At 48.2% G+C, this 26,825-nt stretch overlaps 1 protein-coding gene across 2 annotated transcripts in view; it reads left to right on the top strand.

Annotated features, from left to right (window-relative positions):
• The window catches only part of SUV39H2 (SUV39H2 histone lysine methyltransferase), a 90,433-nt gene that overhangs the window by 45,457 nt on the left and 18,151 nt on the right, over nucleotides 1-26,825 (top strand). For both annotated transcript variants that reach the window (XM_075345241.1, XM_075345242.1), the window contains exon 4: nucleotides 16,156-16,302. In XM_075345241.1, the coding sequence (XP_075201356.1) occupies nucleotides 16,156-16,302 (147 nt within the window). The remainder of the gene's footprint in view (nucleotides 1-16,155; nucleotides 16,303-26,825) is intronic.

Genomic DNA, 26,825 nt, shown 5'->3' with positions numbered 1-26,825 from the left:
GCGGCACTGCCGTTCGGCCTGGCGACAGCCCCACGGGTTTTCACCAAGGTCATGGCTACAGTAGTTGCGGTCCTCCACTCTCAGGGTCACTCGGTGATCCCTTACTTAGACGATCTGCTGGTCAAGGCACCCTCTCAAGAGGCATGCCAACACAGCCTCAACGCTACTCTGGAGACTCTCCAGAGTTTCGGGTGGATCATCAATTTTCCAAAGTCAAATCTGACGCCGGCCCAATCACTAACATATCTTGGCATGGAGTTTCATACTCTCTCAGCGATAGTGAAGCTTCCGCTGAACAAACAGCGTTCACTACAGACAGGGGTGCAATCTCTCCTTCAAGGCCAGTCGCACCCCCTGAGGCGCCTCATGCACTTCTTAGGGAAGATGGTAGCAGCAATGGAGGCAGTTCCTTTTGCGCAGTTTCACCTGCGTCCTCTTCAATGGGACATCCTACGCAAATGGGACAGGAAGCCGACGTCCCTCGACAGGAACGTCTCTCTCTCTCAGGCAACCAAAGCTTCCCTTCGGTGGTGGCTTCTTCCCACTTCATTATCGAAGGGGAAATCCTTCCTACCCCCATCCTGGGCGGTGGTCACGACGGACGCGAGTCTGTCAGGGTGGGGAGCAGTTTTTCTCCACCACAGGGCCCAGGGTACGTGGACTCAGCAAGAGTCCAAACTCCAGATCAATGTTCTGGAGATCAGGGCAGTGTATCTTGCCCTAAAAGCGTTCCAGCAGTGGCTGGAAGGCAAGCAGATCCGAATTCAGTCGGACAACTCCACAGCGGTGGCTTACATCAACCACCAAGGGGGAACACGCAGTCGGCAAGCCTTCCAGGAAGTCCGGCGGATTTTGATGTGGGTGGAAGCCACGGCCTCCACCATCTCCGCAGTTCACATCCCGGGCGTGGAAAACTGGGAAGCAGACTTTCTCAGTCGCCAGGGCATGGACGCAGGGGAATGGTCCCTTCACCCGGACGTGTTTCAGGAGATCTGTTGCCGCTGGGGGATGCCGGACGTCGACCTAATGGCGTCCCGGCACAACAACAAGGTCACGGCATTCATGGCACGATCTCACGATCACAGAGCTCTGGCGGCAGACGCCTTAGTTCAAGATTGGTCGCAGTTTCAACTCCCTTATGTGTTTCCTCCGTTGGCACTGTTGCCCAGAGTGTTACGCAAGATCAGGGCCGACTGCCGCCGCGCCATCCTCGTCGCTCCAGACTGGCCGAGGAGGTCGTGGTACCCGGATCTGTGGCATCTCACGGTCGGCCAACCGTGGGCACTACCAGACCGACCAGACTTGCTGTCTCAAGGGCCGTTTTTCCATCTGAATTCTGCGGCCCTCAACATGACTGTGTGGCCATTGAGTCCTGGATCTTAGCGTCTTCAGGATTATCTCAAGAGGTCATTGCCACTATGAGACAGGCTAGGAAACCAACGTCCGCCAAGATCTACCACAGGACGTGGAAAATATTCCTGTCGTGGTGCTCTGCTCAGGGTTTTTCTCCCTGGCCATTTGCCTTGCCCACTTTTCTGTCCTTTCTTCAATCCGGATTGGAAAAGGGTTTGTCACTCGGCTTCCTTAAGGGACAAGTCTCTGCGCTTTCTGTGTTTTTTCAGAAGCGCCTGGCCAGACTTCCACAGGTACGCACGTTCCTGCAGGGGGTTTGTCACATCGTCCCTCCTTACAAGCGTCCGTTAGAACCCTGGGATCTGAACAGGGTGCTGATGGTTCTTCAGAAACCACCGTTCGAGCCAATGAGGGATATTTCTCTCGCACGCCTTTCGCAGAAAGTGGTTTTCCTAGTAGCAGTCACTTCACTTCGGAGAGTGTCTGAGCTAGCAGCGTTGTCATGCAAAGCCCTTTTCCTGGTGTTTCACCAGGACAAGGTGGTTCTGCGTCCGGTTCCGGAATTTCTCCCTAAGGTGGTATCCCCCTTTCATCTCAATCAGGATATCTCCTTACCCTCTTTTTGTCCTCATCCAGTTCACCAATGTGAAAAGGATTTGCACTTGTTAGATCTGGTGAGAGCACTCAGATTCTACATTTCCCGTACGGCGCCTCTGCGCCGCTCCGATGCACTCTTTGTCCTTGTCGCTGGCCAGCGTAAAGGGACACAAGCTTCCAAATCAACCCTGGCTAGGTGGATAAAGGAACCAATTCTCGAAGCTTATCGTTCCTCGGGGCTTCCGGTTCCCTCAGGGCTGAAGGCCCATTCTACCAGGGCTGTGGGAGCGTCCTGGGCCTTGCGGCACTAGGCTACGGCTCAGCAGGTGTGTCAGGCAGCTACCTGGTCGAGCCTGCACACTTTCACGAAACACTATCAGGTCCATACCTATGCTTCGGCAGATGCCAGCCTAGGTAGGCGAGTCCTTCAGGCGGCGGTTGCACACCTGTAGGACGGAGCCGTTACGGCTCTATTATGCGGTATTATTTACCCACCCAGGGACTGCTTTTGGACGTCCCAATTGTCTGGGTCTCCCAATGGAGCGACAAAGAAGAAGGGAATTTTGTTTACTTACCGTAAATTCCTTTTCTTCTAGCTCCAATTGGGAGACCCAGCACCCGCCCCTGTTTTTTTGTGTACACATGTTGTTCATGTTGAATGGTTTCAGTTCTCCGATATTCCTTCGGATTGAATTTACTTTAAACCAGTTTATAATTTTTTCCTCCTTCTTGCTTTTGCACCAAAACTGAGGAGCCCGTGGGAGCACGGGGGGTGTATAGGCAGAAGGGGAGGGGCTTTACACTTTTAGTGTAATACTTTGTGTGGCCTCCGGAGGCATAGCCTATACACCCAATTGTCTGGGTCTCCCAATTAGAGCTAGAAGAAAAGGAATTTACGGTAAGTAAACAAAATTCCCTTCTTTGAGAAGGCATGTGTTGTATTTCTTTATTATCCCACTTTGGGTCCATTTCCTTTTATTTGACCACTCTTTTAATATACATTATCAGTAACTATTTAATAAAATTGTAGCCTGATTAAATATTCCAAAGATGTTTAAAGGAAATCTGCCATATAAAGAAATAACTCATATTAACCCTTAGATTGGGGGTTACTCTGCAGGTTAATAGCATTCTGAAACTGTGGCACCGCCACACTGAGCCCTGCCGGCATCCTTGTGCTTTCAGTCGTAGGGGTGCAGCCAGCATGGTTTCAGCCACCCTTCAGTACGTAGTGAGCGGCGGCTGTAACTTGGCACTAACTGATGGCAAACTCAGCATTGTATTAGTGTGCAGCTGACTGTGTCAGTGTCAGGGGCGCGGTTACAGCCACTATGCACTGACCAGTAACTGAAACCATGTCTGCCGCGCCCAATGACTGAAAGATCATTATAGAGAGGGGGAGCCAGCACTGCCTATGAATGGCATGCAACAAATACAAAGTGTAAAATTCACAAATTCATTCCGACTGTACTATAATGCAAAATGAGATTTTTTGCAATTGATCAATAATTTGAGCCATCCCTGCCACGTCACGGCAAATCTCAATAGGGGGTCCTACTCTATATTGTATAAATTACTATTGTGCCATACGACCTCCTAAATATTTTAATAAGCAGAACCATATAAAAGCAACACATATACCTGTGACATCTCAGAACTGCTCGTTGCAAAGACAGACATCTGCGAATCAAGGCAGCCCAGGTGCCAGCATATGCAGCAAGGCCACACACACCAGCACAATGTCAGAACTGGCCCTCAGTGTCAGACCAGCAGCCATGGATAAAGGCAGAGCAGGCCCAAGTAAATGGTGCTTAATTAATGATAGGGGGGTCCTACTCTATATTGTATAAATTACTATTGTGCCATACGGCCTCCTAAATATTTTACTAAGCAGAACCATAATGACTGAAAGCCAAAGGCTTCCAGGAGGAGTAAAGTTAATTTCCTCTCGACAGCAGTGGCTGCACGCGTTTTGAAATGCTATTAACCTGCAGATTATCCCCAAATTTGTAGGGTAATAATGTTATTATTATTATTGGGCGGCACGGTGGCTCAGTGGTTAGCACTGCAGTCTTGCAGCGCTGGGGTCCTGGGTTCAAATCCCACCAAGGACACTATCTGCAAGGAGTTTGTATGTTCTCCCCGTATTTGCGTGGGTTTCCTCCGGGTACTCTGATATCCTCCCACACTCCAAAGACATACAGTTAGGGACTCTAGATTGTGAGCCCCAATGGGGACAGTGCTGCCAATGTATGTAAAGCGCTGTGGAATTAATAGCGCTATATAAATGAACAAAATTATTATTAATTATTATTTGACAGGATCCTTGTGATGAATGAACACTATCATGCTCTGATATGGGGTACTCTTTAAAGGGAATCTGTCTGCACGTTTATGCCACCTAATTTGAGGGGCACCATAATGTAGGGGCAGAGACCCGGATTCCAGTGATGTCACTCACTCGGCTCCTTGGTGTAGTTTTGATATCACTGTTAATCAGCAGTAGATTACCATTAGAGGACTACAGGTCCTGCTGTCAGGTAGTCCAGCATATTCATGAGCTCTGTATAACTCTAGATCTGCAGCAGAGAAAACATTTATTTTATCAAAATGACAGCCAATGACAGTAAGTGACACATCGCTGGAATCCGCTTCTCTGTCTCTACATTATGCTACTCTCAGATGAGAAAGCAAAAACCTGCTGACAGATTCCCTTTAAGAGCAGATGCTCTCGAGTCGTAACTCGAGTACCAGAGTTTAATGATAGTCAATGGGCAGCTCAAACATTGACTTCCATTATACTTGAGTTGCGCCCATCGGAGCATCCAACTGCTCGTTACGAGTACTGAGCATGGTAGAGCTCGCTCATCATTGCAGGTTCCATTTTAAATGTAATCTTTCAGAATGATCAACTTTCACAGCCGTTTATATGACGTTGCTATCTTAACCCCTTCACACCCCAGCTGTTGTCACCTTCCTGACCAGACCAATTTTTTTCTATTTTGCCTAGTGTCACTTTGTGAACATAACTCTGGAACACTTCACTATATTCCAGTGATTCTAAGATATTTTGTGTGACATATTATACTTCATGTTAGTGGTAAATTTAGGTCGATATTTTTTATTTGTTAAAATATCAAAATTTTGGTGAAAATGTTGCAATTTTTTATGCCCTTAAACCAGATTATCTCACACAAAAAAGTTAACAAGTAACATTTGCCACATCCGCATCATTTTTGAAACATCTATTTTTTTAAGAAGCTTAAAGGGTTAAATGTTTATCAGCAATTTCTCATTTTTTCAACAAGATTTACAGATGCAATTTTTTTCTGGGACCACATCATATTTGAAGGGATTTTTGAGGCGTCTACATGACAGAAAATGCCCAAAAGTGACACCATTCTAAAAACTGCACCCCTCAAAGTGTTCAAAACCATTCAAGAAGTTCATTAACTCTTCAGGTGCGTCACTAGAATTAAAGGGAACCAGTAACCAGGTTTTTTCCTTATGAGCTGTGGCCACCACCAGTAAGGTCATATATACAATATTCCAGAATGCTGTATATAAGAGCCCAGGCCACTCTGTAGAATGTAAAAATCACTTTATAATACTCACCTAGGGAGCAGTCCGGTCCTATGGGTGTCGCTGCTCTTGATCCTGTGCCTCTTCATCTTGTGTGATTGCCGTCCTCTTGCCCAGCCCCGTGTGCACAACACGTTCTGCATCATTCACACAGATGCCGCCATTGCACTTTTGCGCATGTGCACTTTGATCTGCTCGACTGAGGGCAGCTAAAGTATTGTAATGCGCATGCGATCTTTGACCTTTCAGTTGGCCAGATCAAAGTGTGTATGTGCAGGAGTGGAATGGAGGCCTGTGTGTGGATGACATAGGACACGTCATGCACATGGGGCTGAGCAGGAGGACGGCAATCACTCAAGATGGAGATGAGTATTATAAAGGTGTTTTTTACGTTGTACAGATCAGCCTGGGCTCTTATATACATAATTCTAGAACGCCGTGTATAAGGGCTCATACTGGTGGTGGCCACAGCTCATAAGGGGAAAAACCTGGTGATAGGTTCCTTTAAAACCGTGTAGAAGGAACCTTTGCTTTAGCCCCAAATTTAGCATTTTCAGAGGCGTAACAGGAGAAATTTAACCATACAATTTGTTGTGCAAATTCTTCTGGGTTGGCTAGTATAGCAGATGCCATGGCGTGTTTGCGGAGCCCCTAATGTGCCTAAACTGTATAAACCCCCTACAACTGACCCCATTTTGGAAACTCTAAGGCTAGTTTCACACTTGCGTTGGACGGCTTCCGTAGCATTGCGTTGTGTGACGGATGCAACGGATGCATTGCATATAATGGCACAACGGATGCTACAAATCGTACAAAACAACGGAAAGCTTTTTTTTTTTATTTTTTTTTTTATTTACAATTTTACCGGCAGCAGACTATTGTGAACGATCAGCTGATCGCTCTTAATAGCCGGCGGCCGGTCGTTCAGCTGAGCGCTCTTACTTGCCGGCGGCCAAGCGCTCAGCTGAGCGCGCTCACTTGCTTGCGGCCGAGCATGCCGGCGGGCGGGCGCTCAGCTGAGCGCTCTCACTTGCCAGCGGATGGGCATGCCGGCGGGCGGTCAGCTGAGCGCTGTCACTTGCCAGCGGATGGGCATGCCGGCGGGCGGTCAGCTGAGCGCTGTCACTTGCCGGCGGGCATGCCTGCGGGCGGGGGCTCAGCTAAGTGCTATCACTTGCCGGCGGGCGGGCGCTCAGCTGAACGTTCGGCCACCACGAGACAAAATAAAGTTTGTGATTTAAAAAAAAGAGCATGCGCAGTGAAATCCTGAGGATTCCGCTGCTCAAAACAACGTTACATGCTGCAATCCTCCCGCTGGGCAGAAGCAACGCAGCGTCGCCCAGCAGAAGCAACGCAGGTCCTTTTGGCACAATCAGTCAACCATACAAGTCTATGGGAAACAGCGGAATCCGTTAACGGATTCCGCTGTTTTCCAAAAGGGCGAATTGTAACGGAAGGAAAACAACGCAAGTATGAAAGCAGGGTGGATAAAAATCAATGTTTTTTTTTAAAAAAAATTAAAAAAATCGGATTTTTTTTATTTAAATCGGATTTTTTTTATTTAAATCGGATTTTTTTTAATAAACTGCTTTTTGAGGAAAATATTTTACCATCCAAAGGTTCTTCCATCATGAGATAAAGCTGAGTTGTTTAACTCAGTAGAATAAAGGCTGTATATGTGTAACATTCACAATGCCATGCTCTTCCAGAGGTTTCTGTAGGATTAGTGGGCAGTTTCTCTCCTATATTATCACAGACGCTCGCTTTACTTACGCAGTTCTCAAAACTGAATTTGACTCCGCAGAGGTCCCAGCCTCTTCTTCACGGCAAAAATATTACAACATGAACAGAGTTGAGAAAAAGACCTTAATCCTATTGTTCTACAAACCTATGAAGACAGAATCAACCCCTTCAGTGCCAAGTCCAAGAAGTTAGACAATATGTTTCTGATTGTTTGGAGTGGAATAGATCTGCACAACACAAGAAGAATGTGAATCTAAGTGTGAGGAGGAGGAAGGGCAAGCAGACAAGAAAATGAAAGTGAAACTTTGAGCACAATACTGCAGCATAGCCACAGACAGACAAGTCTGGATCTGTTTGTGTGTACGATCTGAGGTTTATTACATTCTTTCCTTATAATGGCAGCAGGCCGAAAAAGAGACCCAGTTTGGGAATATTTTAATGAAGCTCCTTCGCCTATCGGTAAGGCAGGCATGCGTGCAAAGTGATTCTAAAAATCTTCATCTACTTGCATGTTAAAGTAGCAAGAACTAGTTTAGGTAGAAACTTTGATTTAAATCACTGATTTAAATCAAGCCTTACTGACTAGTGATTTAAATCGTGATTTAAATCAGTTAGATTTAAATCAAATCCACCCTGTATGAAAGTACCCTAAGGAATTTATTTAGAAGTGTGGTGAGCACCTTAAACCCACAGGAACGTCACAGAATTTTATAACATTTGTGTCTTGAAAATGAAAAATACATTGTTCTTACAAAAATGTTGCTTCAACCCCAATTTTTTCAGTTTCACATGGTTAACAGAAAGAAAATGGACCTTACAATTTCTGGTGCAATTTCTGTTGAGTTTAAGGGTATGTGCGCACTAGGCGTTTTTTTCACGCTGCGTTTTTATGTGCGTTTTTGTCTCAAAAAACGCACCCGCGGCTAAAAAAAACGCGACAAAAAACGCATGCGTTTTTGCCGCAATTTGGTGCGTTTTTTGCTGCGTTTTTGCGCACTGCGTTTTTAATCAGTGCACAATGCCATTAAAGATTGTTAATGAAGAAAAAAAAAAAGTCTGATGTAATTTCCTTCTTCAAAATGTTCATTGTATGCAGGAGAGCAGACAGCTGCAAAACTACAAGGCTCAGCATCCTCCATTCACTAGTGTATGCAGGAGAGCAGACAGCAGCTGCAGAACTACAAGGCTCAGCATCCTCCATCCAGGACTGTATGCAGTTTTTTGCCCAAAAAGAAAAAAAAATTACATGGGCTTCGCCATATTTTTGTATGCTAGCCAGGTACAGCAGGCAGGTACGGGCTGCACCCAACCCCCAGCTGCCTATTTGTACCCGGCTGGGAACCAAAAATATAGAGAAGCCCTTTTTTTTTAATAATTTCATGAATTTCATGAAATAATTAAAAAAAAAAAAAAAAATGATGTGGGCTTCGCCTAATTTTTGAGTCCAGCCGGGTACAACTAGGCAGCTGGGGATTGGAATCCACAGTGCAGGGTGCCCAAGATTTCTGGGCACCCCCACTGCGAATTGCAGTCCGCAGCCACCCCAGAAAATGGCGCTTTCATAGAAGCGCCATCTTCTGGCGCTGTATCCAACTCTTCCAGCTGCCCTGATGCCGGGTGGCTAGCTGGGTAATAATGGAGTTAGGGCTAGCTGTATATTATCAGCTGGCCCTAAGCCCGAAATTCATGGTGTCACGCCAATATTAGACATGGCCACCATGAATTTCTAGTAATGATAAAAAAAAAAAAACACACAGAAAAATATTTTTATTAGAAATAAAACACAACACAATTAGTGACTCCATCTTTATTGAAATAAAGAACCCCCCTCCGCAGTAATCCTGGGTCAAGGGTCCCTCGCCGTCCAATCCGGATCCAATATCATCTGATCGGTTTGCTGGAAGGCAAAGCGATCAGATGATGTGTCAGGTTAAACTATGTGAATCACATCACACAGCAGCTGATTGTATAAAAGCCGATTATACAATCAGCTGATGCATCAGTAGAAAAAAAAAAAAAAATACTCCACTTATGTGCTGTGCGGATTACCGGCAGCTCCTGCAGCGATCGATTGGACAGGAGTCTGATCCTGTCCGATCGCTGCAGGAGCTGCCGGTAATCAGCTGATGAAGTCCCCTGACGGCAGGATCAGCTGATAGCCGGCCGGGCGCGAAAAAGCCGGCGAGACTACGATCAGCTGATGCGTCAGGTGACTGCATCAGGTGATCCACCGCCAGGTCCTGCAAGCAAGGTCCTTCCCCGGGGAGACTGCACACAGCCAGAGCGGCGGTACCGAGACAGGGGCTGGGAGCGGGCATGGCACCGGGACCCTGCAGACAGGTGAGTATATATGACATTTTTTTTTTTTCTACTGTTCACTTTTGTTTTCGCCGCTGCCTCCACCTCCCGCCCAGACATGGCGCCGCACGGCAGCATACATGCCCAGGACGGGAGGTGGACGCAGAGGTGACGGTACCGGGAGGATTCATGCTTCTGTGTTTACCAACAGAAGGAATCCTCTTCCTGTACACGTCACTGTAGTACCCACCCATTGCGTTTATAGCTGCGTTTTTAGTCATAGAAACGCGGCTATATGCGTTTTTCATTGTGTTGTTGAACATCTCATTGAACTCAATGGGTGAAGAACGCAGAAATAATTGACATGCTGCATTTTTGTGGTCACCACAAAAACGCAGCTACAAAAAAACGCTGTGTGCGGACAGCACTTATGAAAACCCATAGACATTGCTGGGGAAGCAATGTCACTGCGTTTTCAGCACAAAAACGCCGCTAAAAACGCGGCAAAAATGCCTAGTGCGCACAAGGCCTAAAGGGAACCTGTCAGCAGAATTTTTGCAATAAACCTAAGATTCCCCCTCTGCAGCTCCTGGCTGCATTTCTAGCAAGGTTCCTGTTGTTATTGTGCCCCCTTTGAGACCAAAATAAATGCTGTATAAAGTCTTACCTTTTTCCTATGCAAATCTTTTTTTTATGTACACGGGGGTGGGCTGTCTTGCGTCCGTTAGTCGCCCTCCTGTCGCTTTCGCCGTCCCCCATCGCTCATTTCCATAACTGAGGACGTCGCCCAGTGCTCCCGAGGTCTCGCGCATGGGCCGTGCCACTCTCGCGGGACTGAGCACTGTGCACTGAACTGTATAATATTGGTCTGATTAAATGGAAATAAATTCCACTAAAATTTTGCTTTTGCCCAAAGTTTTTAATTTTCAAAAGGGTAATAGGAGAAAATTAATCATACTATTTTACACAATTTCTTGTGCATACACAAATACCCAATTTGTGGTTGAAAACTGAGGTATAGTGCAAAGGTCAGTAGAGAAGCTCCTCACTCCGCTCAGATTTTGGTGGAATGGTTTGGGCTGCCATGTCCAATTGGCAAAGCCTCTGAGGGCCAGGCCAGCAAAACCTCCCCCAAATAATTGACCCCACATTGCAAACTACACCCCTAAATGAATTCATGTAGGGGTGCAGTAAGCATGTTGACACACATACTTATGTGCCTCTCAGAATCTTACAACATTGGGCAGTGAAGAAAGAATTCAAGTTTTACTTCTAAAATGTTGATTTAGCGCCATGTTTTTAATTTGTACAAGGGCTAATAGGAAAATGTGGACTTCACAGTGTAATTTCTCCTGAGTGCTCCAATACCCAAATGTAATCAGGAAATACTCTTCGGGCACAGTGGAAAGCTCAGAAGGAAAGGAGCGCCATAACATAAAGCAGACTTTGCTGTTATGATTTGCTGGTGCCATGACCCACTGGAAGAGCCCCTATCGTGCCATTTCAACAGATACCACTTTCATTTTACAAGCTTACACCACTCCATGAATTCATTGAGGGGTGCAATGATCATATAACCGACTGTGGCACATGAGGTATCGCTTCAAGTCTGCAACCTTGTGAGTTTTACACGTTCTAATCATATCATTTCTGTATGCAAGGTGTCGATTCGTATTGAATTGATGATGCCCTACAACTTTGTAATTCACTTTTTTTTCTCTATCTCGTTACGTTTTCGAGATAAAAATGCTAACTCCGTTGTTTTCCACAAGGTGGCGCTATAGGTGGTTTCATTGCGTAGCGCATTGATTTACTATACCTAGACACCACTTCTATGCCTATAGCTGCCGCCGTTCTCAAGTTAATGGCGGTGGACAGGATATGGGTGGACACACTATATTTTGATCAAACATTTATGGATGCAGTGATTTCAAATGAGTAGGTGCTTTTTTTTTTTTTTTTCTCTCTTTTCTCACTGCATTCGTTGAGGGAACCTGAACCTATAATATCATCACCTATGTACCGTATTTTTCAGACATTTTTTGCAGGAAAAACACAGCTGCAAAAAACTTGTTTTTATTGTTTTCGATGTTGAAAAGAAAGTCAAAAACGCAGAAAGAATTGACATGCTGCAGATTTTTTTTCTGCAACCAATATGCACGGAAATAATCCTGAATGTGTGCACACACTTCAGGATTCTGATAGACTTTGCTGGCATAAGGATATACTTGCAGATTTGTAAAAATCTGCAAGCAAAAACGCACCGCGTGCACAAAGCCTTAGATGCATCAGATCATAAGACACACTTAGGTTTTAGAGGTGCAAAATAGGGGAACAAAATATTTAATAACATACTGTAATATTTCACCAGTATAAATGTAAACCACTCCAACAACAGAATTAACCACCATTATTACTGGCTTTAAGTACGGAAACTCCTCTAATCATCAGGGAACCCCAAAATCACCACAGTCCACATTTATAAAGCTCCTCAGAATCACGAGTATCCGTTTTTTCTCTGTTCATGGAGGAGCGACCCTGCTCCAGCCCCCTGTGACACTGCTCTGCTGCTACACCTCCACAGCGAGCCAGGGCTACGTCTGGACTATAAGACGTACCTCCCACTTTCCTCCCAAATAGTGCTTCTTGTAGTCTGAAAAATATTGATAGAATTTGTAACGTTAACATGGCTTCTACAGAAAACTCTTTTGTGCCTAGCCTCTTATTACTGCTCCAAAAGCCTCTAGGCACGATTGGGAACTTATTAGGGGAAGCTATCATCAGAAAATGAGCTGCTTTTTAAATGTTATTTTTTTCCAGGTATTTATTAAAAAAATGTTTAACAGTGTGATGTATGCAAGTCCAATTTTGGGCCGTTGATCACTTTGTTCTTCTATAGACAAGCCCCTAACACATGTCTGTTGGATGCTTTCTTATAGAGAGCACAGAACCACACGGTTGAGCGGCGAGAGCCCCTGTGTATGGGAGAGACGGCTGACAGCCATCTAATGTGTATGGCAAACTTAAAGGCATTATCCTTAACCCTAATTGTAATTTTTTATTCATCAATCGTGCTGTTATGTGCCGCTAAATGCACTCTTTATTATACTCATAAATATACTCTTATTATAGTAATATAAACCTTTTATCATGCAGATAGCATCACCTGGGGTCTGCAAGCTGCAGCTCTGATGTTTACATTGATAACCACCTCTCCCCAGGTTTACTGTACTGTATTTCTACAAGTTCCATCATGCATTGCAGTAGCCTATGAGCCAGCACTTGGCACACCCCCTAAATTCTCCACCCTGTATTGCAAAAGATATAGTGAGATACCAAGTGTAAGTGCAGCCAAGGGTAGGTAACAGCCCATCTTTCAATTGCCAGATGGCCAGTACAGCCCTGCAGCTGATTGTTATGCAAATAGTGGTGCTTTTCCTCTGTCCATGTCTGTGAGTGGATTACCTAAACCCTTTCCTTTTGAAATGCAGTTCATATCACTTCACTAGCAAAGGTGTTGGCCCCTACTTTTACTGCTGAAATGGTCAGCTCCGCTTTTGTGAGGCAGACTAATTGTGTCTTCAGGACTTCTGCTCAGGCAGCTGTCATTCACTCCAAAACATCTACATCCACCATCAGGAGTCCAGTAGCAAATTCCTTTCATTTGGTCGGTTTTCTGTTCTGCAAAAGGAAGTATCGAATATAAGAGGAGGAAGAAGAATCTACATACCAATCCAGTACTATGTCATCCCTGCTGAGATGCACTCATAGAAGCTATACATCTAATACAAGTATATTACAAAAGGTATTATTTTGAAGAGCTATGATATATGGCAAGGGGGTGAAAAAGTAATGGAAAACCACTTTAGCTTTCTGTGGTTTCACTAGTCACATGTACAAAACAATGGTCAGACGCTGTCTGCATCTTTTGTAGTGAAGCATTCAATGAGCCTGTGCAAAGTTAATTGTGAAAGGAGGGGTGAGCAGCTCTAGCATCACCTATTGTGAATGGTGGACCCTGTTAGCTGTGTATAACAGGGGTACTGTCAGTGTAATCCTGCCACTGATAATATGGACCCTTGAAAACGTCCTGGAAACAAAGTATGAGGCTAAAAAAGTCACTTTGGACAGTGTGAAAATGACAGATTTTGTTTGTTAATAAAGATTGAGATGAAAAACAAATTCTAACAGAAAAATCCTGATTTTAAACAATGGATCATTTCCCAATAGCTTCACATTTTCCGTCAATAAAACCATATGAGGACTTCTTTTTTTGTGGGACAAGTTGTATTTTTGAACGCCACCATTCATTCTTGCAACATATTGTTCTGGAAAACGGGGGAATCCAAATGCAATGTAATTGCAATTGCACAATGTTTTTTGGGAGTTTAATTTACCATGTTCACTATATGGAAAAACTGACAGGGCATTATGATTTTCCAGGTCGGTATGAGTTCATGGATACAAAACATGTATAGTTTTAATTTTATCTAAGTGGTGAGAAAAAAGCCAGAAATTTTGTCAAAAAAATAGCGGTTTTTTCGCCATTTTCCGAGACTCATAGAGTTCTAATTTTTCGGGATATGGGGCTCAGTGACGTCTTATTTTTTGCATTTTGAGCTGGCGTTTTTAATTGCACCATTTTTGGGTAGATGCAATGTTTTGATCGCCTGTGATTGCATTTTAATGCAATGTTACGGCGACCAAAAAACATAATTTTGCTGTGTGGATTTTTTTTTCTCTTGCTACGCCGTATACCGATCAGATTAATTGATTTTATATTTTGATTAATTAGGCATTTCTGAACTCGGCGATACCAAATATGTGTGTTTTTTATTTACAATGAGGCAAAAAAGGGGGCTGATTTGAACTTTTAGGTTTTTATTTTATATATATATATATATTTTTTTTCTTTAATTTTTTTTATTCATTTTACGATTGCGTACAGTGTCTAATCACTTCTTATCAGAGCAATACTTATAAGGAGAAATGCTGCTCTGCTGGCATTCACATTAAACACGTCATAGCAGCGACAGGAGTCATCATCTGACCCCATGCTGCCATGGCAACCCATTGACACCCCAATGGCGGCAGGGAACGCCATGATCCCTGCCAGACCACTTAAGATCCCACTGTCTGAGTTTGACAGCACAATCTTATGAGTTAAAAGGCATGTGTTAAGCTGGTGTCACACTAAACGACAGCGACAACGACGTCGCTGTTACGTCACCATTTTCGGTGACGTAACAGCGACCTTGTAAGTCGCTGTTATGATCGCTGCTTAGCTGTCAAACACAGCAGAAGCAGCGATCATAAGGTCGCTGTGCTACATGTGCAGAGAGCAGGGAGCCGCGCTTAGCGCTGGCTCCTTGCTCTCCTGCAGCACACATCGGGTTAATTAACCCGATGTGTGCTGCAGCTACATGTCACAGTGCAGAGAGCAGGGAGCCGCGCACACTGCTTAGCGCTGGCTCCTTGCTCTCCTTGCTACAGTATACATCGGGTTAATTACCCGATGCATACTGCAGCCACATGTCACAGTGCAGGAGCCGGCGCTGGCAGCAAGAGCGGAGGCTGGTAACCAGCGTAAACATCGGGTAACCAGGGAAAGGTCTTCCCTTGGTTACCCGATGTTTACGCTGGTTACAGCTTACCGCAGCTGCCAGTGCCGGCTCCTGATCGCTTCATTTCGTCGCTCTCTCGCTGTCACACACAGCGATGTGTGTGTCACAGCGGGAGAGTGACGACCAAAAAATGAAGCTGGACATTCAGCAACGACCGGCGACCTCACAGCAGGGGCCAGGTCGTTGCTGGATGTCACACACAGCGACAGCGACGGGACGTCGCTGCAACGTCACAGAAAATGGTGACGTAGCAGCGACGTCGTCGTCGTTATGTGTGACACCAGCTTTAGCCTCACATATCTGCTGATCAGATCAGCAGACATGAGCTGAGATAACCGTGGGCTTGCCGTGCGAGCCTGTGGTATCTGGACAGACACAGCCAAGGACGTACCAGTACATCCTTGGTCGTGAAGGGGTTAACCACTCTACTGAAATGTTAATATTGCGGACACTTGGTTAGTGTCTGGGAAGGCACTAGAAGCCAACCTCCATGGAAACCTGCTGTAAACTAGGAAAGATAAAAGCTCTCATTGCAGGAAAATGACAGCAGATAAAAAGAAAGTTTGCAATTATTTTTTTCTATGATTAAAGCAATTTAACTTTAACTACCCTTTTAAGATGCTGCTTAATACATTGTATGCAAAGGTATCCATCACGTGTATATTATGAGCTTTTAATTAGTTTTCGTTGCAATATTTATTGACCAGAATGCGTTATTCTCTATAGATGATGGTTATCATGGTTATTTGTCACAACCTGTTTAATGATCACTTCTGCAGCTTTAACAATTTCTCTTTTTAAATCAATCCACTAGTCTAATATTCAAACTCCAATGATTTTAACATTTTCCTGTGTCATTTAGGAAAGCTGTTAATGGCAGTGAAGAAGAAAAACACAAAAAGCCCAATCATTTTGTCACTCACTGATTTACTTTTTTCCCCCATTTTTTTTTTTTCAGGTAATAACAAGTGAAGAGGCCGAGAGAAGAGGTCAGCAGTATGATAGTACAGGAATCACTTACCTCTTTGACTTGGACTATGAATCAGATGAGTTCACAGTCGATGCTGCTCGATATGGGAATGTCTCGCACTTTGTAAACCACAGTGTAAGTAGAAGTGTAATATTTATTTTACTTATTCTGCCATCATGTCCCACAGCACTTTAGGCATTAAAAACCGGAGGAAACACCCACATAAACAAGGGAACATACAAACTTCTTGCAGATGGGATTTGAACCGAAACCCCAACGCCCGGTGCAGAGCCAACTGTCAGTCAGTGCAGAGTGTGCATATAGCCGCCGCTCTGTGATGTGACTAATTGCTCCAGGTATAACTCCAGCTATATGACGAAGAGTCGACGTCTCCCTGGAGCAATAAGTGCCCCTCTTTCAGTACTGTGGCCAGGCAGCTCCATAATGATGTTAAAGGGAACCTGTCACCAGATTTTTCCCTATTAAACTAAATGAATCCCCTTCTGCAGCTCCTGGGCTGCTTTTTATGAAGGTGCACCTTGGCCCTGACTCCCCTTCCAGACCCCAAAAATAACTTTATAAAACTTGGCTGTTAGGTATGCTAATTACCTGTGTGGGCCAGATGGTTGGGCTCATTTTCTGCTCCTGTCCCCCCTCTTGCTGCTGATCGCTGTCCTCCTTTCTTGATTGACGGGATGACGCCTCTGTCGTCATCATCGCATTTTCAAAACTCGCGCCTCTGCAGTTAGGTCGGCTCGCGCAGGCGCAGAGATTATGCTCAGCGCTGTGCATGACCTCACCAGCGCCATTCTCGTACCCGCCCATAATCTCACGCCTGTGTATTTAGCTCACCGGCGCGATCGAGGGCAGCTGTGTTTTCTGCTCTGCCCACGATATGGCAGAACGAACTGCGCCTGCGCGAGCTGTTCTAACTGCAGAGACGTGAGATTTGAAAATGCAATGAGGATGATGACTGAGGCGTCATCACATCAATCAAGAAAGGAGGATGGTGATCAGCGGCAGGAGGGGGGACAGAAACAGAAAATGAGCCCGCCCATCTGGCCCACACAGGTAATTAGCATACCCAACGGCCAAGTTTTATAAAGTCATTTTTGGGGTCTGGAAGGGGAGTCATGGCCAAGGTGCACCTTCATAGAAAGCAGCCCAGGAGCTGCAGAAGGGGATTCTTTTAGTTTAATAGGTAAAAATCTGGTGACCGGTTCCCTTCAATACTATTATGTGCTGGTTAATAGTGTTATCGGACATGACCGGTTCCCTTTAAAGGGAATGTATCGCGTTTTTTTATTTTTGTATTAAAAATAGTGATTATGAAATCAAATATTTTTAATACAAAATGAAAATCGCAGCTTATTTAGTTTTTATGTAATTCTAATTTTACTGGAGGCCATGTTGGATTTGCTGTGTGTGTAACGACAGTTACTTCTTTATGGCAGCCCCTGTGCATAGAGAACAGTGGTCGGGATCCGACCCCATCATTTACGTTACAGTGGGCGTCTGCTGCGATCTGGACGCGCCCCCTGGGCTGTCCAGATCACAGTAGAGGGAGGAGATCAGCGCCATCATTGTGGAGCTCACAGCGTATTGTGTTTGCTCCACTATACCCCTGTCAACCGCCGGGATATGTAAGTACGGGCCGCCTCCCCTCCCCCCGTTACAGTCTCCGCTGACACCCCATCCCTCCGCTCTGCCCCCGCTACTGCTACCGCCGCCCCTCCCCCCCACCGTTACCGTCTCAGATGACACCCCATCCCTCCGCTCTCCTCAGCCACCGCTCTGCCCGCTACTTGTGCGTGGTAGTGTATTATTTCTCTATACTACTTTTTGATGACCCCTGAGGAACCTTCTGTTGGAAGGGGAAACGCGTCGGGTCGATTAGGGGTAGAGGGTTGACAACCTCCTCACTAATATAGGAAGTGGCAGTATATACAGAACTATATCTCAATACAGAACCAACTAACTTAGGGTAAAGTGCTGCCTTTAGGGATCTTGACTGTAGGACCCTTGACTACTGGACTGTTCAGGGATATACTTCCGTACTATGCCTTACTGACATTTGTTCTTGCTCCTAAATAGGGGAAACACATAGGAGTTCAATAATAAGGGGGATATATGTTTTGAATTGTTGTATTGCACTATATGGATATTTCTTCGGCGCTCCATTGGGAGACCCAGACGATTGGGTGTATAGTACTGCCTCCGGAGGCCACACAAAGCATTACACTAAAAAGTGTAAGGCCCCTCCCCTTCTGGCTATACACCCCCAGTGGGATCACTGGCTCACCAGTTTTCTGCTTTGTGCGAAGGAGGTCAGACATCCACGCATAGCTCCACTGTTTAGTCAGCAGCAGCTGCTGACTATGTCGGATGGAAGAAAAGAGGGCCCATACTAGGGCCCCCAGCATGCTCCCTTCTCACCCCACTTTGTCGGCGGTGTTTGTTAAGGTTGAGGTACCCATTGTGGGTACGGAGGCTGGAGCCCACATGCTGTTTTTGTTCCCCATCCCCCTGAGGGGCTCTGAGGAAGTGGGATCTTACCGGCCCCCAAGCCCTGAGGCCGGGCTCCATCCACAGACCCATGGAACCTGCTGGATACGGAGCTGGGTACCGTTCAGGGACAAGGCCCTGCGACATTCAGGTACTCTGTGTCCCAAACAGGCCGCGCACATTCCAGACTTGCTGGGTGTGCTAGTGCGCCGGGGACAGTAGCGCTGCGCGCTGGGGTTACAGTCACTACAGTTTTTCTGAGTGACTTTATGTGTTGGGGACTGCCGCGCCGGCCGCCCCTGGAGCGGCGGCGCGGCTGCGACTTGTAGTGCGCCGGGGACTTAGCGCCGACCGTGCTTTTACGACGGCGTCGCTTATAAATTTAGTCCCCGGCTTCTGCGGCCTAGCTCCGCTTCGTTCCCGCCCCCACCCTGTCAATCAGGGCAAGGGAGAGACGCTGTACGATTAATCAGCGCCGAGGGCTGGAGTCTTATTTACATGCTCCAGCCCTCTCACTGAGCACAGTGGGACGCAGGTTTCCCGCTCTTTGTCTGCACACGCCCAGGGCCCGCCCCTCTCCATAGGACGCCGGCAGCCATTCCTACATGCAGTCTGGCTGGAGAACGGACACAGGCTCTGGGAGACCCAGACAAGGGATTTCTGGCGACCACACACCCGCGTTAAGCGGGCGGTAAGCAGCACTTTAGTGCTGGCCCCACTAGTGCCACAGTGTTATTTTGGTGTACCTTTTTTTCTCTATACCATATATATATGTATATATATATTGCACTGTAAGGTCGCTTCTTGGCTGTATACCCTATCTTGCTCTGAGGAGACGACAACATGTCATCCGCAAAACGCAAGGGTGCCAAGACACAGGCTGTAAGCGCTGCTTGTGCCGCTTGTGGGGCTGATCTACCGGCAGGTTACAATGACCCCCATTGTGTGCAATGTTCGGTCCCTGTGCCACTTCGTCAGCCGGAGTCTATGGTGGTAGTGGCCCAGGCAGAGTCGCCGGTGAACCCTGTCCCGGTGACGGGGACAGAGTTTGCAGTTTTTGCTGACAAGATGTCTGTCACTATGACAAAGATCCTAGAGACCTTGCAGGCCAGGCCAGTTACTCAGACCATGGACACTGCTGCGGCAACGTTCCCCGGTCCCCCTCAGTTGGAGTTAATCCGTGCTTCAAGGGGGTCCCAGGCATCTCAGCCTGACGGCTCTGATTCAGATGACAGTCCCAGGCAGCCTAAGCGTGCTCGCTGGGAGAGACCCTCCACGTCATCACGCGGATCAGGGTCTCAGCGAGAAGAGTCTCTACATGATGAGACAGAGGAGGGTGATCAGGAGTCTAATCCTGAAACCGCTCTCAATCTGGATACTCCTGATGGTGACGCCATGGTAAATGACCTTATAGGGGCCATCAATAGTCTATTGGAAATTTCTCCCCCTGCCCCTTCTGCAGAGGAGGCAGCTGCACAGCAGGAGAAGTTCCATTTCAGGTATCCCAAGCGTAAACTGAGTATTTTTCTGGACCACGCTGACTTCAGAGAATCAGTCCAGAAACACCATGCTTACCTGGACAAGCGTTTCTCCAAACGTCTTAAGGATACACGTTATCCCTTTCCCCCTGACGTGGTCAAACGCTGGACCCAGTGTCCAAAGGTGGACCCCCCAATCTCCAGGCTTGCGGCTAGATCCATAGTTGCAGTGGAGGATGGGGCTTCACTTAAAGATGCCAATGACAGACAGATGGACCTTTGGTTAAAGTCTGTCTATGAAGCTATCGGCGCGTCGTTTGCTCCAGCATTCGCGGCCGTGTGGGCACTCCAAGCTATTTCAGCTGGTCTGGCACAGGTGGACTCTATCATACGTCCAGCAGTGCCGCGAGTAGCGTCCCTAACCTCGCAAATGTCTGCGTTTGCGACTTACGCTATCAACGCTGTCCTGGACTCTACAAGCCGTACCTCAATGGCGTCTGCCAACTCTGTGGTCTTGCGCAGAGCCTTGTGGTTAAAGGAATGGAAAGCGGATTCTGCTTCCAAAAAATGTTTAACCAGCTTGCCACTATCTGTAGATAGACTGTTTGGTGAACAATTGGCTGAAATCATTAAGCAATCCAAGGGTAAAGACTCCTCCTTACCCCAGCCCAGATCAAGCAAACCTCAACAGAGGAAGTGGCAGTCGAGGTTTCGGTCCTTTCGAGGCTCCGGCAAGACCCAATTCTCCTCGTCCAAAGGGACTCAGAAGGAGCAAAGGAGCTCAGATTCCTGGCGGGCTCACTCACGCCCCAAGAAAGCAACCGGAGGAACCGCTTCCAAGGCGGCTGCCTCATGACTTTCGGCCTCATCCCTCCGCATCCTCGGTCGGTGGCAGGCTCTCCCGCTTTTGCGACATTTGGCTGCCACAGGTCAAAGACCGGTGGGTAACAGACATTTTGTCTCACGGGTACAGGATAGAATTCAGTTCTCGTCCTCCGCCTCGGTTCTTCAGAACCTCCCCACATCCCGACCGAGCAGATGCCCTTCTGCAGGCGGTGTGCTCACTAAAAGCAGAAGGAGTGGTGATCCCTGTTCCTCTGCAGGAACAAGGGCAAGGTTTTTACTCCAATCTCTTTGTGGTTCCAAAAAAGGACGGCTCGTTTCGTCCTGTTCTGGACCTAAAGCTGCTCAACAAGCATGTGAACGCCAGGCGGTTCCGGATGGAATCCCTCCGCTCCGTCATTGCCTCAATGTCTCAAGGAGATTTCCTTGCATCAATAGACATCAAAGATGCTTATCTCCACGTGCCGATTGCTACAGAGCACCAACGTTTTCTACGTTTCGTGATAGGAGACGACCATCTCCAGTTCGTAGCTCTCCCATTTGGTCTGGCGACAGCCCCACGGGTTTTCACCAAGGTCATGGCGGCAGTGGTAGCAGTCTTGCATTCTCAGGGACATTCGGTGATCCCTTACTTAGACGATCTACTTGTCAAAGCACCCTCTCAAGAGGCATGCCAACACAGCCTGAATGTTGCGCTGGAGACTCTCCAGACTTTCGGGTGGATCATCAACTTTTCAAAGTCAAACCTGGCACCGACTCAATCACTAACGTATCTTGGCATGGAGTTTCATACTCTCTCAGCGATAGTGAAGCTTCCGCTGGACAAGCAGCGGTCACTACAGACAGGGGTGCAGTCTCTCCTTCAGGGTCAGTCGCACCCCTTAAGGCGCCTCATGCACTTCCTAGGGAAGATGGTGGCAGCAATGGAGGCAGTCCCGTTCGCGCAGTTTCATCTGCGCCCACTTCAATGGGACATTCTCCGCCAATGGGACGGGAAGACAACTTCCCTAGACAGGAAAGTCTCCCTTTCTCAGACGGCCAAGGACTCTCTGCAATGGTGGCTTCTCCCCACCTCATTATCACAGGGAAGATCATTCATGCCCCCATCCTGGGCAGTGGTCACGACAGACGCGAGTCTGTCAGGGTGGGGAGCAGTTTTTCTCCACCACAGGGCTCAAGGGACGTGGACTCAGCAGGAGTCCACCCTTCAGATCAATGTTCTGGAAATCAGGGCAGTGTATCTTGCCCTATTAGCCTTCCAGCAGTGGCTGGAAGGAAAGCAGATCCGAATTCAGTCGGACAACTCCACAGCGGTGGCATACATCAACCACCAAGGAGGGACACGCAGTCGGCAAGCCTTCCAGGAAGTCAGGCGGATTCTGATGTGGGTGGAGGAAAGAACATCCACCATATCAGCAGTTCACATCCCGGGCGTAGAAAACTGGGAAGCAGACTTCCTCAGTCGCCAGGGCATGGACGCAGGGGAATGGTCCCTTCACCCGGACGTGTTTCAGGAAATCTGCCGCCGCTGGGGGGTGCCGGACGTCGACCTAATGGCGTCTCGGCACAACAACAAGGTCCCGACCTTCATAGCGCGGTCTCGCGATCAAAGAGCTCTGGCGGCAGACGCCTTAGTGCAAGATTGGTCGCAGTTCCGGCTCCCTTATGTGTTTCCACCTCTGGCACTCTTGCCCAGAGTGTTACGCAAGATCAGATCCGATTGCGGCCGCGTCATACTCGTCGCCCCAGGCTGGCCGAGGAGGTCGTGGTACCCGGATCTGTGGCATCTCACGGTCGGCCAACCGTGGGCACTACCAGACCGTCCAGACTTACTGTCCCAAGGGCCGTTTTTCCATCGGAATTCTGCGGCCCTGAACCTGACTGTGTGGCCATTGAGTCCTGGATCCTAGCGTCTTCAGGATTACCCCAAGGGGTCGTGGCCACCATGAGACAGGCTAGGAAGTCCACTTCTGCTAAGATCTACCACAGAACGTGGAAGATTTTCTTATCCTGGTGCTCTGCACAAGGAGTATCCCCCTGGCCATTCGCGTTACCTGTCTTTCTTTCCTTCCTGCAATCTGGGTTGGAAAAGGGCTTGTCGCTCGGCTCCCTTAAAGGGCAAGTCTCGGCACTATCCGTGTTTTTTCAGAAGCGTCTAGCACGACTTTCTCAGGTGCGCACGTTCCTGCAGGGGGTTTGTCATATCGTACCTCCGTACAGGCGGCCGTTAGATCCGTGGGATCTAAACAAGGTCCTTGTTGCTCTTCAGAAGCCGCCCTTCGAGCCTCTGAGGGATGTGTCACTTTTTCGACTCTCACAGAAAGTGGCCTTTCTGGTAGCGGTCACGTCTCTTCGGAGAGTGTCTGAACTAGCAGCGCTGTCATCCAAAGCTCCTTTCCTGGTGTTCCACCAGGACAAGGTAGTGCTGCGCCCCATTCAGGAGTTTCTCCCTAAGGTGGTATCCTCTTTTCATCTTAATCAGGATATCTCCTTGCCTTCCTTTTATCCGCATGCAGTTCATCGGTATGAAAAGGATTTACATTTGTTGGATCTGGTGAGAGCACTCAGAATCTACATTTCCCGCACGGCGCCCCTGCGCCGCTCGGATGCTCTTTGTCCTTGTCGCTGGTAAGCGCAAAGGGTCGCAGGCTTCCAAAGCCACCCTGGCTCGATGGATCAAAGAACCAATTCTTGAAGCCTACCGTTCTGCTGGGCTTCCGGTTCCATCAGGGCTGAAGGCCCATTCTACCAGAGCCGTGGGTGCGTCCTGGGCATTACGACACCAGGCTACGGCTCAACAGGTGTGCCAGGCAGCTACCTGGTCGAGTCTGCACACTTTCACCAAACATTATCAGGTGCATACCTACGCTTCGGCGGACGCCAGCCTAGGTAGAAGAGTCCTGCAGGCGGCAGTTGCCTCCCCGTAGGGGAGGGCTGTCTTTGCAGCTCTAACAGGAGGTATTTCTTTACCCACCCAGGGACAGCTTTTGGACGTCCCAATCGTCTGGGTCTCCCAATGGAGCGCCGAAGAAGAAGGGAATTTTGTTACTTACCGTAAATTCCTTTTCTTCTAGCTCCTATTGGGAGACCCAGCACCCGCCCTGTTGTCCTTCGGGATTTTTGGGTTGTTTTTCGGGTACACATGTTGTTCATGTTGAATGGTTTTCAGTTCTCCGATGTTACTTCGGAGTGAATTTGTTTAAACCAGTTATTGGCTTTCCTCCTTCTTGCTTTTGCACTAAAACTGGTGAGCCAGTGATCCCACTGGGGGTGTATAGCCAGAAGGGGAGGGGCCTTACACTTTTTAGTGTAATGCTTTGTGTGGCCTCCGGAGGCAGTACTATACACCCAATCGTCTGGGTCTCCCAATAGGAGCTAGAAGAAAAGGAATTTACGGTAAGTAACAAAATTCCCTTCTTTCTGTACAATGTGGAAGTGTTTTTTTAATAAATTGCTTCTGTTAATAAAATTAATATTTTATAAATTAAGGAGTTTTTAGTCTGTGAACCTGGTGTGTGTGCCACTGCATGTAAGTACCGCCGCTGATACTGTCTGCACGGCTGTGTATCTAATCCTCTCCTGTGTGATACTGTCTGCATGGCTGTGTATCTAATCCTATCCTGTGTGATACTGTCTGCTGAGCTGTGTATCGAATCCTATCCTGTGTGATACTGTCTGCTGAGCTATGTATCTAATCCTATCCTGTGTGATACTGTCTGCACGGCTGTGTATCTAATACTCTCCTGTGTGATACTGTCTGCATGGCTGTGTATCTAATCCTATCGTGTGATACTGTCTGCACGGCTGTGTATCTAATCCTATCCTGTGTGATACTCCTGCTGTCCTTGGTGACACTTTAGACATTTCTGGTCACCAACAAAATGGCTCCGTACTGTGTCCCTACATGTCATTCCCTGTTATCTGTTGTAAACACTCAGATTAGGAGGGGGGAGGCGTGCCATCACACACAGGAGAGCAGACTCTTACTGCAGTTGTAATGTGAGCTTTTTATACAGTTGAATTTCTGTAGGATTTCAGCAGCTGCTCCCCCTAGTGTTTAACAGTGGAAAATATTAACCCCTTTAACGACCTTTGACGTACTGGGTACGTCATGGTGACATGGTGCTAAACGACCCATGACGTACCCAGTACGTCATGGCGAAATCGCGGTCCCGGAGCCCCGGGGAGTCCAATTTGTTTAATTAAACAGTAGATTCGGGAAGGAGGGGACCTCTGCCTGACCTCAGGAGGGGTGGTGCCTCCTCCCCGAACCTACAGAGGCTGTGATTGGCTGACGAACGCCGCTCAGCCAATTACAGTCACTGTAATGTTCCAGCCATTGAAAATGGCTGGAACATTGAAATCCAGCCCTGATCAGTGCTGCTGTAGCACTGGCCATTGGCTGGAGCTGGGTGATCGGTGCTTCACCCGCCCCCAGCTCTGATTGGAGAGACCGGTCTTGACCGATCTCTCCAGGTGACCTGTGTCCGTCCCTGAGCGTGCCCATCGGTAAGTTGCTGCCCCCGCCGCCCGCCCCTGTCCCTGATCGCCCTGCCAGCCCCGCTGCTGTCTCCTATCGCCCCGCCCGCCACCGCCAGCCCCGCCGCTGTCTCCGATCGCCCCGCCGCTGTCTCCGATCGCCCCGCCAGCCCCAACCCCGCCACTGTCTCCGATCGCCCCACCCGCAACCACCAGCCCCGCGACGGCCCCGATCGCCACCGCCAGCCCCGCCGCTGTCTCCAATCGCCCCGCCGCTGTCTCCGATCGCCCCGCCACCGCCAGCCCCGCCGCGGCTCCGATCGCCACCGCCAGCCTTGCCGCTGTCTCCGATCGCCCCGTCGCTGCTCCCGATCCACCGCTGTCCCCGATCGCCCCGTCGCTGTCCCCGCCGCCACGCTCGCCACTGACCAGCCGACGTCGCACCAACCTTTTTTAGCCGCTGCTGCCCCCGAATCGGCCCCCACTGTTCCTGATCGGCCGCCTCTTCTTTCATCGGCTGCCCCTTCTCCATCGCCACTACACCTCCTCCCCCTCCATGTGCTGCAAGCCACCCTACCCCACATGTGGGGGGAGGGTGGCTTGCAGCACATGTGCTGCAAGACACCCTCCCCCCTCCATGTTCTGGGGGCCACCCTCCCCCCCCCCCCCCCCGGGGCTCCCCTCCTCCATGTGCCATCTCTCTCTCCCATCAGACTCTGCCCCCCTCCCCGATCTGCTGCCTGCTCTCTCCCATCCTCTTCATCTACTGCCCCCTCTCACACTCCTCAATCTGTTGCCTCTTTCATCTGCTGCCTCTTCTGTCTGCTGTGATCCTGCTGCCTAGATCCATCCTGTAAGGTAGGTATCCCCATCTCACCTCCCTCCCCCCCATCCTCCGCAGCTCCTCCATCCGCTGCGCCATTTCCCATCATCTGCTGCGCCCTTTCCCATCCTCTATCCGCTGCGCCCTTTCCCATCCTCTATCCGCTGCGCCATTTCCCATCCTCTGCCGCTCCTCCATCCGCTGCGCCCTTTCTCATCTTCCATCCACTGCGCCCTTTCTCATCTTCCGCCCTCTCGCATCGCAATATCCAGCGCAGTTGCTCGCTTCCAGACTGGAGTGGATGATGCGATGCGAGACTCGTGCATTGCTCTCACGTTTGGCACTGGTCTTAGTGGCAGGCGCTCATAATTTTTTTTTTTTTTTTTACTGATGTCTGTATTTTTTATTTCGCCAAACTAATTTTTTTGTATGGCGGGGGTCTAGTTTCCAAAATGGGATCACATGTGGGGGAGCTCCATTGTGTAGGCACCTCAGGGGGTCTCCAAATGCAACATGGCGTCTGCTAATAA

The sequence above is a fragment of the Anomaloglossus baeobatrachus genome, chromosome 4 (assembly GCF_048569485.1).
Source record: "Anomaloglossus baeobatrachus isolate aAnoBae1 chromosome 4, aAnoBae1.hap1, whole genome shotgun sequence".
Taxonomy (NCBI): domain Eukaryota; kingdom Metazoa; phylum Chordata; class Amphibia; order Anura; family Aromobatidae; genus Anomaloglossus; species Anomaloglossus baeobatrachus.
This window is presented reverse-complemented; position numbering and strand designations above follow the sequence as displayed.